At 41.4% G+C, this 12,148-nt stretch overlaps 1 protein-coding gene across 1 annotated transcript in view; it reads left to right on the top strand.

Annotated features, from left to right (window-relative positions):
* LOC118431374 (zinc finger protein GLIS3-like) overlaps positions 1–12,148 on the top strand; it is a 40,806-nt gene that overhangs the window by 7,756 nt on the left and 20,902 nt on the right. Inside the window, exon 3 of the mRNA XM_035842515.1 lies at positions 7,853–9,279. Within this exon, the coding sequence (XP_035698408.1) occupies positions 7,853–9,279 (1,427 nt within the window). The remainder of the gene's footprint in view (positions 1–7,852; positions 9,280–12,148) is intronic.

Raw genomic sequence — 12,148 nt, 5'->3', positions numbered from 1 at the left:
AAATTGCTTGTAAAATAAATCAAGTTCCTTTTTTGTGTGGCACTGTGCTTAAACTTAAAGAGACGAATGGTGGTGGCTGGTGGCTGTTGAAGTTTTTCTGCGTCCCAGACATCAGAGATTTCACAAAGTTCGTAGAAACGGCAGACAGGTGAACAACAGACCTTGTACGATAGAAGTGACGTGGGTACCGCATGATAAGTTGATTGCGGAGCAGTCCATCATGTTTTGTGCGCCCGTCATACCGTATCTTATTCCTTTGTTGTGCGTCGTTCCATTCCCCGCAGCAGTGTTGCGCAAATTTGGTCCGCAAACAGGGTGAGGAAACAGTTGTTAATGCGTCAAAGCCAGGTAGCACTCTGGGGAAAAAGGGGGTAGATCCTTTAATTAAATAAAACTTAGTCTACCTGCTGGTTGTGGGAAGATCCCTGACGATATTTGTTTGGGAAACGAGCGTACCGTTAGCTAGCGAGGAATGCGTTTGCGCGCCACTGATGTTAGGTGATCGGCGAGAAGCGGTCGCTGAAACGTGACACGACCTTTGCCCCCGTGGCCAGCTTCGTGTATTATCTCCCAGGCCCTTTATCCCACCAAGTACACTCCTGGTCATTTATCAGGGTGAAGGCATTAACCTGTAGAATACTGCAGCTAACCTTTGTCTCCAAGACAACTATAACTGTTAGACAGTCTAGTGTACTGACTCCTATTGTGTACTGACATTAAAAAATACAGTCTTAAGTTTGAGAAAAGTTAACATTGACCCACTTAATAAGTTAATTGCACTGGATGCCATAATACCACCACATGAGAAAAAATGCACGAAGTTAAACTTAAAGTTATTTTAAGACATGTACCATTGCACTTCAGATGTGCTGGGCATTGACGACAATCTTGACAAGGCCTCGACACGTTTTTTTGTGTGGTGGTATCATGGAACCCAGTGGGGAGCTGATGTTGAAAAATGATCAGAAAACAGTTCAAATTGATTGTTCAAAAGACACACAATCTGACTTTTGTCTCCAAGACAATGGGGGGAGGAAGAGAACTGGATATGTCCCAGTTTGTATGTTGAGATTTTAGGGCTGCAACAGGTGGTTGTGGTTTTGTCTCTTCAGAAGGGAAATGGTAAATTTTGGGCTTTATTTTGGATGGTTTGTGTTGATGGCTTTGCTTATTTCCATTCGCCTTGAGTGGAAAAACATATATTTTTTGGTCTTCTTACCTCAAATCTTTTTTTTGGTGAAAATAATTTTTCATTTGCACTTTTTTTTGGTAAGATTGATATTTTTTAATAATTCTGTTGAGTTGAATTATTGACATAGAAATATTAGGATCCTTTTCATGTTGGTATCATTTGATTTTTTTCTGTACAAAAGTTTCTTTTTAAAGTGCTGTTGACACAACATGTCCACTACATGTATGAGGCAAGGAAATGCTGCTAACATTTCTTAATGACTAGAGCAATTTGTTGAGGTAAATTATACAGTCATCTTTTTCTTGTCTTTTGCCTGGAAGAAAGGAAACAAAGTTTTCAGTCGAGCATTAAGGATGATTCTTTTCTTGTACACAGTAAAAAATTGTTTGGAAAGGTGGAAAAAGCACTTTCCCTACAAGCTTGGCTGTGATGATGTTAGATATGTGGTCATGTTTTGCTAGGGACAAAAGTAACAACAAAAGAAAATCATGCCCTTCTTTCGTGGAATAGGTGAGGAAATTTTGTTTCCATAAAAGGATGCATGGCCACTACTCAAGTGTGTCACAAGCCTATTGTATTGGTGATTCGGCTTCTTTCTTGTGCAATGTGGTGCTATGCTCGGTGTTGATGTTTTGGAGTTGTCACAACAAGAAGGTGGAAGGCTGCCTTCGGGCGCCATGCTGGTTCTATTACCAGTGCAGCACTGTCAACGTAACACGTTTCTTAGCACTACATGTACTACAATCGAACCTGTACTAGTGACCACCTCTTCATAAGGACCACTTGGCCATTGTGGTCACTTTTTGGTGGTCCCTTAGATTATTCTAACCATTGACCCAAGCAATAGGAATCCTTTCTATAGTGGCCACCTGTCTACATAGTACCATTTTCTGCAAGTCCCTCGAGTGGTCACCATAGACAGGTTTGACTGTTAAGCCTGTTTACATGTCATTTTGAAAACACGTCATGTTTTCAGTTTACTTGTTTGGTCATCCAATATGACATTATTGTTTTGTGGTGAATATTATGCTTTCAAGACTTATTTGAAAAATTGTATGGGTCAAAGAACCTTAAACAAGGTCAGTCTGTCTCTGAAACGGCACAAGTGTCTACAGCAAATATTGTCAGATTGGAAACAAAGAAATGTCGTACAAAAAGTGGAGGGAAAAATTCTTCAGATTCTAAAGCATGATATAGTGAAACAAAGATGTGTATCTATGCAAATTGTGAGAAGTTCAAGATTGTCTTTTCAAATTGGTCTAAAATATGTTGTTCCACTTAAAATGCTTGGGTTTCCCCAAGCAAAGGGCCCAGAGTTGTAGGCAAACTTTACATTAGCATGTTATTCAATAGGGGCTAGCATGCCAGGTTTGCGCACTCAGTTACATGTCGTATCAAGTGTGCAAACTTGCATTTTTGGGGAGGCTCCATTTCGTCTGAAGCACACGGCTCTTCAGACTCTATTTGGGCAGCAAATACGTAACTGAGAGGGAACATTTCTATCGGAGAGCCAGAGCAAGAATTATTCTTAATCAGTGAAATAGAAACCTACACTATTTAAAACATGAAGGGTCTTACGTGACAATGCACAGGTAATGCTGAAGGTCTTTTCAGCACATTAACTTGAGAAACAGACATTTTTTATGTGTTGACATTGAATTAATGGCCCGTGCATGTCTGAACAATTCACCTAACGTATAGAGATACCACAGTGTTTATTTATACAGTTGCACCACCAATTTTTCCAAAGTTAAACTAGAAAGGCCACATTTTCAACGAAAATGCAGAATGTTGACGTCATTGGACATTTGAGTCGTGAGGAGTTTTGATTCGTTTGACTACAGAAAAGAATAAGAAGAACTGGTCAGTAGGCCAACAAAAACAATGTTTTCCTTCAGAAACGTATTAAAGAATAATTATGCATAAATATGTCTTTTCTTTTCCCATGTATACAATTGTGTACAATGGAATTCCAATGTGTACTTGATGTTTGAAAGAAGCGCCTTCAACTTATGGTAGAAACGTTATCTGTAGGTTGTCAAAAGCTAATTGAAATCACTGAAGCATTTCATGTAGTCTAGGTCATTTGATCCATCTTATCTCTTGTAAAGTGCAAAGGTGTTGACTACATGGAGCAAACTTTACCAAAGGATTCCAAAAATGTTAAGAAAAGCAATCCAAGAGTTTGTGGAAACTTTCTTGTCCAAAAAAAGTTGAGAAGATATTGGTTTTGCTCTGAAGAGGAAGTAAAATGAGCAAAATCAACAGCGCAGGTGTTTGTTCAATGACTAAACCCTTAAGGTATGACAAAGGTGTGTTTTATATCCCCAGCTTCCTGTTACACCTGTATTTTAAGACACCAAAGTACAAACAGGTATACACATGATATTAATCTCATTGAAATAAGACATGCTAATAAAGATTCTATCAGGAAAATGTCTTTAAAGCAGGTTAAACAATGAGTAAGTTGTTTCCAATTGATGGCAATTTGTTTCAGTGTGGCTTAGTGCAAAATCTTCCTGGCAGTGATGGCATGAGTACCAAAGTACAACGTATATACATAGAGTTTTAATCTTTTTGAGATAAAACGTTTGTGTCAATGGGAGTAGACACCTTTGATGCCCGGAGAAGGAAACTGACCCACTCTTTTGTCACTCGCCTTTTTAACTCGAACAATAGTATCATTAAGCTTACAATCCATTCCAACATGTTCTCTCTCTGTGAATACTGGCAACACTATGTTGATCTGGTCTACAAGCGCTAATGCTTTAATTTTGTACATACCATTAACACCATCCGGTCGTACCCATTCTGTATTTATATGTATATATATGTCTCCCGGTTTTTAATTGAATGTCTTGTTATGGGCCTGTAGTGCCTGAAATAAAGAATAATAAAAAAAATAATAAAAACATGTTTATAAAGATTCTATCAAGAAAATGTCCTTATAGACCGGTACTGTAAAACAATGAGGAAATTGTCTCAAATTGAAGGCAGTTTGTTTCGGTGTTGCACTAGTAAAAAATCTTCCTGGCATGAATACCAAAGTCTAATCTAGTTGAGATAAAACATGCTAATAAAGATTCTATCATCCTAAAAGTATGTTAAAGGACAAGTACCAACAACTTTTGGCAGTTATATGTCAGTGTGCTCAGTGAAAGGTCTTCCTCTTGGTGACATAGCTTGCATTCTCCCGGACGAAATCAACAAGAAAACAAACACATTGCGTAGATTCGGCTCCACGACCCGATATGGTGAAACTTAACAGTAAACACTCCAGTTGAGGTGACGCAAGGGTCAGATTTGCTCCGGTGTAATAAATATTCCAGGTATGCGGTACATGGACCGACGGTAGCATATTGGACCCTGGTCACTCGTGACTCCTCATGATAATAGTTATTTGCCATGTGCTCTATCTACAAAATCTAACAGGATCGTATTTTGATTGTATTGCTTGAAGAGTTCAGCCATTTTTCAGACACTTTTAAGTTCAAAGGTCATCATATGGCAGATATGTATTTGAATCTTAGCCTTTGAAAAAAACACATATACCTGGTATAATCTTTGAATTACTGAAAATTTAGTAGAAACAAAAATCATGATATTACATTACAACAACTTTATTTAACGACGTTATGTAAGGACTAGCCATGGGTAACTGCTAGCATGAAAGTGATTAATTGCAAATAAGTACCAGAACTGTGTAAGGGCATACATTAAGGACAGGGAAACAGACATATTGTATTGTATTCTAATTTTGCTGTCAAAAATGAGTGCCTGCAGAGGACTTAAAATTGACTCTTTACAACACACTTTTATTACAGTCAATTTCACCATATTAGACATAATGATTCATCTTTGACATGTAACTGTAAATCTTCTTTGTAAAGTGACACAAATTTATTTTCTTGGTTCTTTATCTCAGACATTTTATAAAAATAAAACAATAAGCAAGTTATAAAAGGGAAGAAAACTTTTGATTTTTTCCACTCCCTGTAGCTGACTGGGCCATTAGGAACAGACTTTTCCTGCAGACCCTGTAATAACTTTATATTCCAATCCAGCACTAGTGGCATATTTTTCTTAAATCAGAGGCTAACCAATTAAATTGCTGTGACCTTAGAATGCCAGAAAGAATGCAATAGTTTTAAGATAATTACCCCAAGTTATGCGGTTATCAGTCCTTGTTAAAACTTTCCTGGTCAAGTGTTTACAGACCTCAGCAGGTGTGCATGTTTTACAGATCTGACCAGGTATGTGTGCTTTTTTATCACACTCATAAACATTCCTGCGGCCCAAGTAGACAAGCGCACGCCACCCTCTTACCAATAACAAGCGAACTTTGGCTTCTTTTGTGTGTTGTTTATCGCATAAACCTCTAGATCTGTCAGCAATTTTTTTGCCTGAAATAACAGATTACAGCAAATAAATGTAATTTTGTAAGCAGACACATGTAGAAGTATTGAAATTGTCCCCATCTAAAATAAATTGATTAGTAGTAGATATTGCCTAGAATGTTTAGCATGTCAATGTCATAAAGTTGATCTCCAACCTTTAGGAAAAACACTATGTAGGCAATAAAGAATAATTTTTGGGGGGGGCTCTAGTAGTCTCTGGAGTAATTAAGCTTAATTAAGCGTAATCAAGCAATTAAGATTATGTAGCAACTGTAGTTTGGGTTTATTAGCTTACTGAAAATAACTTAATCATTTCGCATTTGTATTGTAATCCGACCTAATAAATTATCAGTGATGCTGACTTGATATAAGTGTTCTCTTCATCTGATATGAGTATCAAATGACATATGAATGGGTGACATCAGCCCCAAAAAATACTGCGTAGTTGACCGCAGTCGTTTTGAGTCGTCAGGTGATTGGGGTATCAGTGTCCGATGTAACATTATCAAATGACACGTCAGCACAAAATACTGCGCGGTTGACGGACGTCGTTTGTGAGGCCGTCCGTTCGGTCAGGCTAGCGACTGGTCCACTTGTTGTGCATATACATCATGCACTTAGCCACATGTAACGCTGTAAAAACACCGACACGTACTCTCTCTCTCTCTAACTAATGGCTTCCCTTGTCTGCTGTTGTACCAGCAACATCCATTCTTCAGGACTAGGAGATAATCCTCTTTCTGCACTGCAAAGCCTCCAACCCCAATTAACATGTTATGGTAGACTTGTCCACTCATCGGCGAGGGAGATTTGGTCCCTGAAAATAGCCGTTTGTCAAAAGGTAGCAGTAGACTCCCTCCATGCTTGAGCGCCTCTGGCAGTGAAAAGGCGGCCTATACGGATCAGACATGCGACACCGGGAGTCGATTTCATACCGACGTTGCGAAATGAGTGCAAGAAGAAAATGGATATGACGCTTATAACCTTCTTTGTCTGCCTTTTAAATGGTAGTTTGATGGTGATCACAGAAAAGTTTTTTTAAGCTTTGAATCCTAGTAGGAAGTTTGCAAGAGTAATTGTCACGAAGGCTATAAGTCACTGACAGTCTTTAGAATGTAAAACCTAAGCCAGGCGTCATATATCCCATTATACTGCACACATACCACCCTCCATTTAGAACTGGAAACACACCAGGCTCGAAACAGAAAAGGCAAAAGTGAAGATCTGTGTACACAATGTTACGCTTTGCCAGCAACATTCAATGGCAAGAAAGTGCTTGCTTCCTTCCCTGTCTTCTGTGCAGTACATTCACCGGACAGAAAACTTAAGCCCTCAGCAAACTTCACAAGCTATAGAGGGCCTAAACTTGTGTCACTTCTTCCTGAGCACAGGACCTTTACCACTTAAAAATCATGAGTTTATGACCATTGCCTTGCAGTGCATAGAAGTTGATGATATATCAAAATCAAAAGTTCAACTGCAGTACCAAGGAAAGCCAATGGGGGGATGAAACATTTCCACAGGACATGACCTAACTACACACCAAGTTTGACTACTCCATAGTATCTTGAGTTGTGTTGCTAGACAACAAATGTACATACAAACATATATTACATTTGTACATATAAATTTGCATCATACATATAATACAAAAAAACGTAATATGAATGAGTGAATGAAATGGTATGATATCAATTATAGTGTCCAGACAATTTCCGTCATTCTTGTTTCATGGTAAGAAACTAAACTGTCTATATATAAGAATCTAACAGGTGGCATGTATTAGAGATGGATATTTATAAGATGTAAGGTCAATGAACCAATCTTAACGATGGAGTGAAAACACCTGAAGTATAGTATTAGGTAGCTGTTTTCTTTGCTATTCAAGCCTTATCAATTTATTTTCTTGTTCCTCAGACATTTTCAATTGAAAGTTTAGAAAGAGGTCAAGATGGGAATGGGAAGAAAAATCGAGCTGGGCTACATTCACTCCATGAAGCTGTTTCTAAAGAACAGTTCCCTTTACAGCTTGTTTCCATGTTAATTTTCTTCTTTAGCAATATTATCTTTAGTCCTAGAAACAAGAAAATAGATTGATATATTTTTAACTTTGCTGTACAGGTAACCGTTGCTTTTTGTGGTTTTATTGTTTTCATTGCAAGTGGCTTTATGATGATAACTTTGCTGTTTATGTAACTGTTCCTTTTCATATTTCATTACAAGTAGTGTAACTCAATTTTTTTTGTCTTTGTTGTCCCTGCAGAAATGGGGTTTGGATCGTCCTGCATGAACCCTGGCCAGGTGTCCCACGGCGCCATGTCATCGCAGTCGATCCCCAGCCCACGACTTGACCCATTGCCGACGTCCAGCGCGAGTTACAGCCACCCGCACCACTCCCTGTCGCACCAGCAGCCTCCGGGGAACCAGGGCACGCTTCTCAGAAACATGCCCCTCCCTCCGCCTCCGTCCCTGAACCTCCCGGCGGCGTCCCCCGCTCCCAGTGACATTTCCAGCATCCGGATGACCCCGCGTGACCCCCACGGACACCACATGATGTCGCGCGAGGGCTCGATCACACGCAGCTCCTCCGAATCCGTGAAGGGAGCGTTCCTGGGCACCGCCGTGTCCATCAAGCAGGAGTGGTCGCGGGGGCCGTCGCTGCTAACCCCTGCCAGCGGGCACGGTTCTTTGGGGAGCGAGCTCGGCGACAACTACTATCTCCCGCCGGGAAGCTCCATGTCGCACTACGCGACCAGCAGCAACTCCCTCTCCCCCTTCCCCATCCCCGACTTCCCGTCCCCAGGAGGCTCGAGCTTCGCCAGCCCGCGACACTCTGCTCGATCCTCCCTCTCCGGTCGCGGACGCAAACGTGCCTTGTCTCTCTCCCCTCTCTCCAATGAGGGTTTAGACCTGAACATGATCATAAGAACATCTCCGACATCCCTGGTCGCGTACATCAATGGGTCAAGAGGGTCGTCTGCTAGCGCGTCTCCCCAGCCCGGGATCCCGCCTGGAGGGTACGGTCACCTGGTCGCGCGAACGAACTTGAGCAGCCCGCAGTCGCACAGCTCGGGAAACACGAGAAGCTACTTTACCACCACGCCTCTCAGCCACGCCTCACTTCCCAACGGGCACCGGCACTCTGACGAGGTCTTCGACGGTTCATCTAGCAACCGGATGGAGTACCTACGGATGCAGCGGCTGGAGCAAAACGGACATTACGGCCCCGAGATGCAGAACAGGATGGTCGTCACGCACCAGCAGGATGCGCTCACCGCCGACCAGAACACCATGCAGATTTTCAAAACGGAGCCCATCGACTACTACCCCCCCACGTCCGACTCCCTGGCCATGCCGCCCCCTCCCCCTCCCCCATACAACCAGCACCACAGAATATCCCAGCCTGCCCTGCAGCACGGGGACGAGTCGCCGCGCGACGGGGGGTTAGAGTACGACGAAGACGACGGAGAGTCGCCCATCATCTGTCGCTGGATAGACTGCAATATGACATTCACAGAGCAAGAGGAGCTGGTGCGGCACATTGAGAAGGTCCACATCGACCAGCGGAAGGGGGAGGACTTCACCTGTTTCTGGGCTGGCTGCCCCAGGCGGTACAAACCCTTCAATGCTCGCTACAAGCTCCTCATCCACATGAGGGTCCACTCGGGGGAGAAACCCAACAAGTGTACGGTAAGCGTGCGAGAAGTTTCACCTCACCCTGATTTATATATAAGTGGTGTGTAATGATACTTACCTTAAGGAAGAAAATACCTTGAGATTCCCAAGAAAATTTATCAAAACCGGAGTGTTTGGTAAGCGTTGGAAAAATGTCACTTCACTCTGTGGTGTCTAGTGATACTTAGATTAATCTACCTTCCATCAAAGAACTTTTTTTTAATACTGTGAAATTGCCAGTAATTTATCAAAAACTGTGAGTGTATGGTATGCTTTAGCTTATCCTCTAGGGTACAGAATAAAGAAAAAATAATGAGTCGAACTAAAACATATAACTGTTTTTAGTAAGCACTCCTTTATTGAGACAACCTTTAGCCAATGGCTTGTCATCCAGGGTTCAGATTAAAAGCATAGATTACAAATCGTGCCTGCACGTAGACACGTATACAGCGGTTGACAGGTGGACACGTGAAAGGATTTTCGGCTCATTTCATTCATACCTGCATGTCTGATTCCTTATCCTTACGTCTGATTCGTTATCGTTCTTCTTCTTTTATTATCGCTGTCGTAAATCAGTCAAAGCGTGGCAGGGTCTGTCGAGATGGCGTCGATTACCAAAGTAGAATCTCGTAATCTCCGCGCGCAGTCGTGTGTATGTGGTAAACGATTTGCTTGTTCTTGTAAGTCCATAGACACTCCCAATTCTTATCCTTCTGTGATTCGTTATCGTTTCTTCTTCTTTCATTATCGCCATCGTAATTCAGTCAAAGCGTGGCAGGGTCTGTCGAGATGGCGTCGATTACTCTAGTCTAAACTCGTAATCTCCCAGCGCTGTCGTGTGTATGTGGTATACGATAAGCTCGCTCGTGTAAGTCCGTACACACTCCCAATCGTCCTATCACATTCTGGCCCTGCGCACCCGTGCACACGCCGACACCCGATGTCATCTTCCCATTGTCTCGAAGACAAGATGTTTGTTGTCAAAATTTAGGCTAGCCTGAGGGAACGTGCTGCACTTTTAACATGCTTACAATGGGCCTTCACCTAACAGAATAGAATTAACACTGTTGTCTTTTCTCTTTACATATGGATTAGCCCATGCCAATTTAATATACTGGTTATCAGATTAAAGGAAAGTAATGCTAGATTGGATTATGGACATGAAAGTCTGAGGGGAAACGTTAACTCAGTGCTTCATTGCACACAGTTTTAGGAGAGAACAGAATCAGATGCCAGTTTTCTTCCCAGCCTTCTGTTTCTTGATGTCTGCTTGTTGGCATTTTGCATGAAAATATCTGAGAACCAAAAAGGAATTAAGTGTGGCTTTAGTCTCTACCACACTAACTTTGCCTTGCCGTGGAGAGAATATTTGCCAGGGAAGTTCTGGGGTTTTTCCATTTTCATCTTGAACTGTTATGTAAAACTTTATAAAACCTTCATTAAAGATGGAAAACTCATTACAAGCAATTCACTCACTCACTCACTCACTCACTCACTCACTCACGCACTCACTCACTCACTCTCGGTCATTCACTCATAGTCATACGTACTCACTCTGTCACTAACTCACTCACTCACACTCAAACTCATACATCCTACATGAGGTCAACATCCTACAGGCCAAGCAAAAAAAAAAAAAGGAAATGCCTGACTTAGAATGATGATAAAGTTCCAACAGCAGCTTCTCCTGGCATCTCGATGACAGGTTATGATAAGATGGGAATGTGCAGTCCCATGGCGCTGTCCAAATTTTGACAGTTTCTAACTGATGATGTGCAAACTTACAGGATAGTGGAAGTCAGCAAATTACTGAGAGTGCACTCACACAGGTGGTTTTGCTTTAAAATCAATATCAATCTTCAAGTTTGACTTTAATTTTTTTCAACTTCAATAGGGCCTGCATATGAGGTTCTGAGGCCTAATGCTAAATTCAGTAGGACTGACTATCATATTTGCATCATACTAGATTCAGGAAATCAGTTATGCAAAATGTGGCCATCTTGAATCATGGGAATTGTGGTAAATCGAAATAACCTGCTTAATATAGTATGCCTTTCAGAAAAGGTACAAGTAGATACATTTGCTTGTATGGTCTGAGTAAAATGAAGAGCCGTAAGGTCCTTGATTAAAACCTTTGTCTTCACAATGCCTTCAGTAAAAACATTCAAGAAAAGGATAAAGGTCACCTCAACAAATGAACAGATATTTCCAGTACTTTAAATCATTTCTAACAACTAACAATCTTTAATGCATCATATCGGTTTAGTTTAGGACACAGCAAAGATTAACTTCACCAGCTACCATCCATAAACTTGGCCAAGATGGACTGATATTTTTTGCATATCTAAATCTAATAATCTTTCTTGAGCGTATCAAATTGGCATAAGACCAAGCACAAACTAATGTCTTCATGTACCCTTTCACCAGTTACCTTCCCCAAACTTGGCCAATGTTCAAGGTTTCTCCAGATATCTGTACACCTCCTTGTAAGGAAGTGACAAGGAAAGTTTCGCAGCTGGAAGCGTACAGGACTGCCCTCATATCTGCGATATCTGCGGATGTTTTCCACCATAGGCCAGGACCTCTGCTTGATAACGAAGCCCTTATCGTTTTGACAAGTTCTACTTATGTTGACACATGGGTGTCAACTCTTGTACAATGTAACAGAAGCAGGTTGTTTAGCAGGCAGTGTATAGTTGTGCCAGCAATTTAGGAAATGGGAAATCATGTTGCCAAATGCAGTGATAGGTCAAGGAGTGATGAAGCAAATATATCACTCCGTCTTTTATCACAGTACGGATAGCGTGATGTCAACGGCAACAGGCACTCAGATAGCACGGTCATCAGAAGAGACAGCGTATCACTTGTTTTATAGATAGTCGGA

The sequence above is a fragment of the Branchiostoma floridae genome, chromosome 15, assembly GCF_000003815.2.
Source record: "Branchiostoma floridae strain S238N-H82 chromosome 15, Bfl_VNyyK, whole genome shotgun sequence".
In the NCBI taxonomy this organism is placed as follows: Eukaryota; Metazoa; Chordata; class Leptocardii; order Amphioxiformes; family Branchiostomatidae; genus Branchiostoma; species Branchiostoma floridae.
The sequence above is the reverse complement of the archived record's forward strand: the minus strand, read 5'-3'. Positions and strand labels throughout refer to the sequence as shown.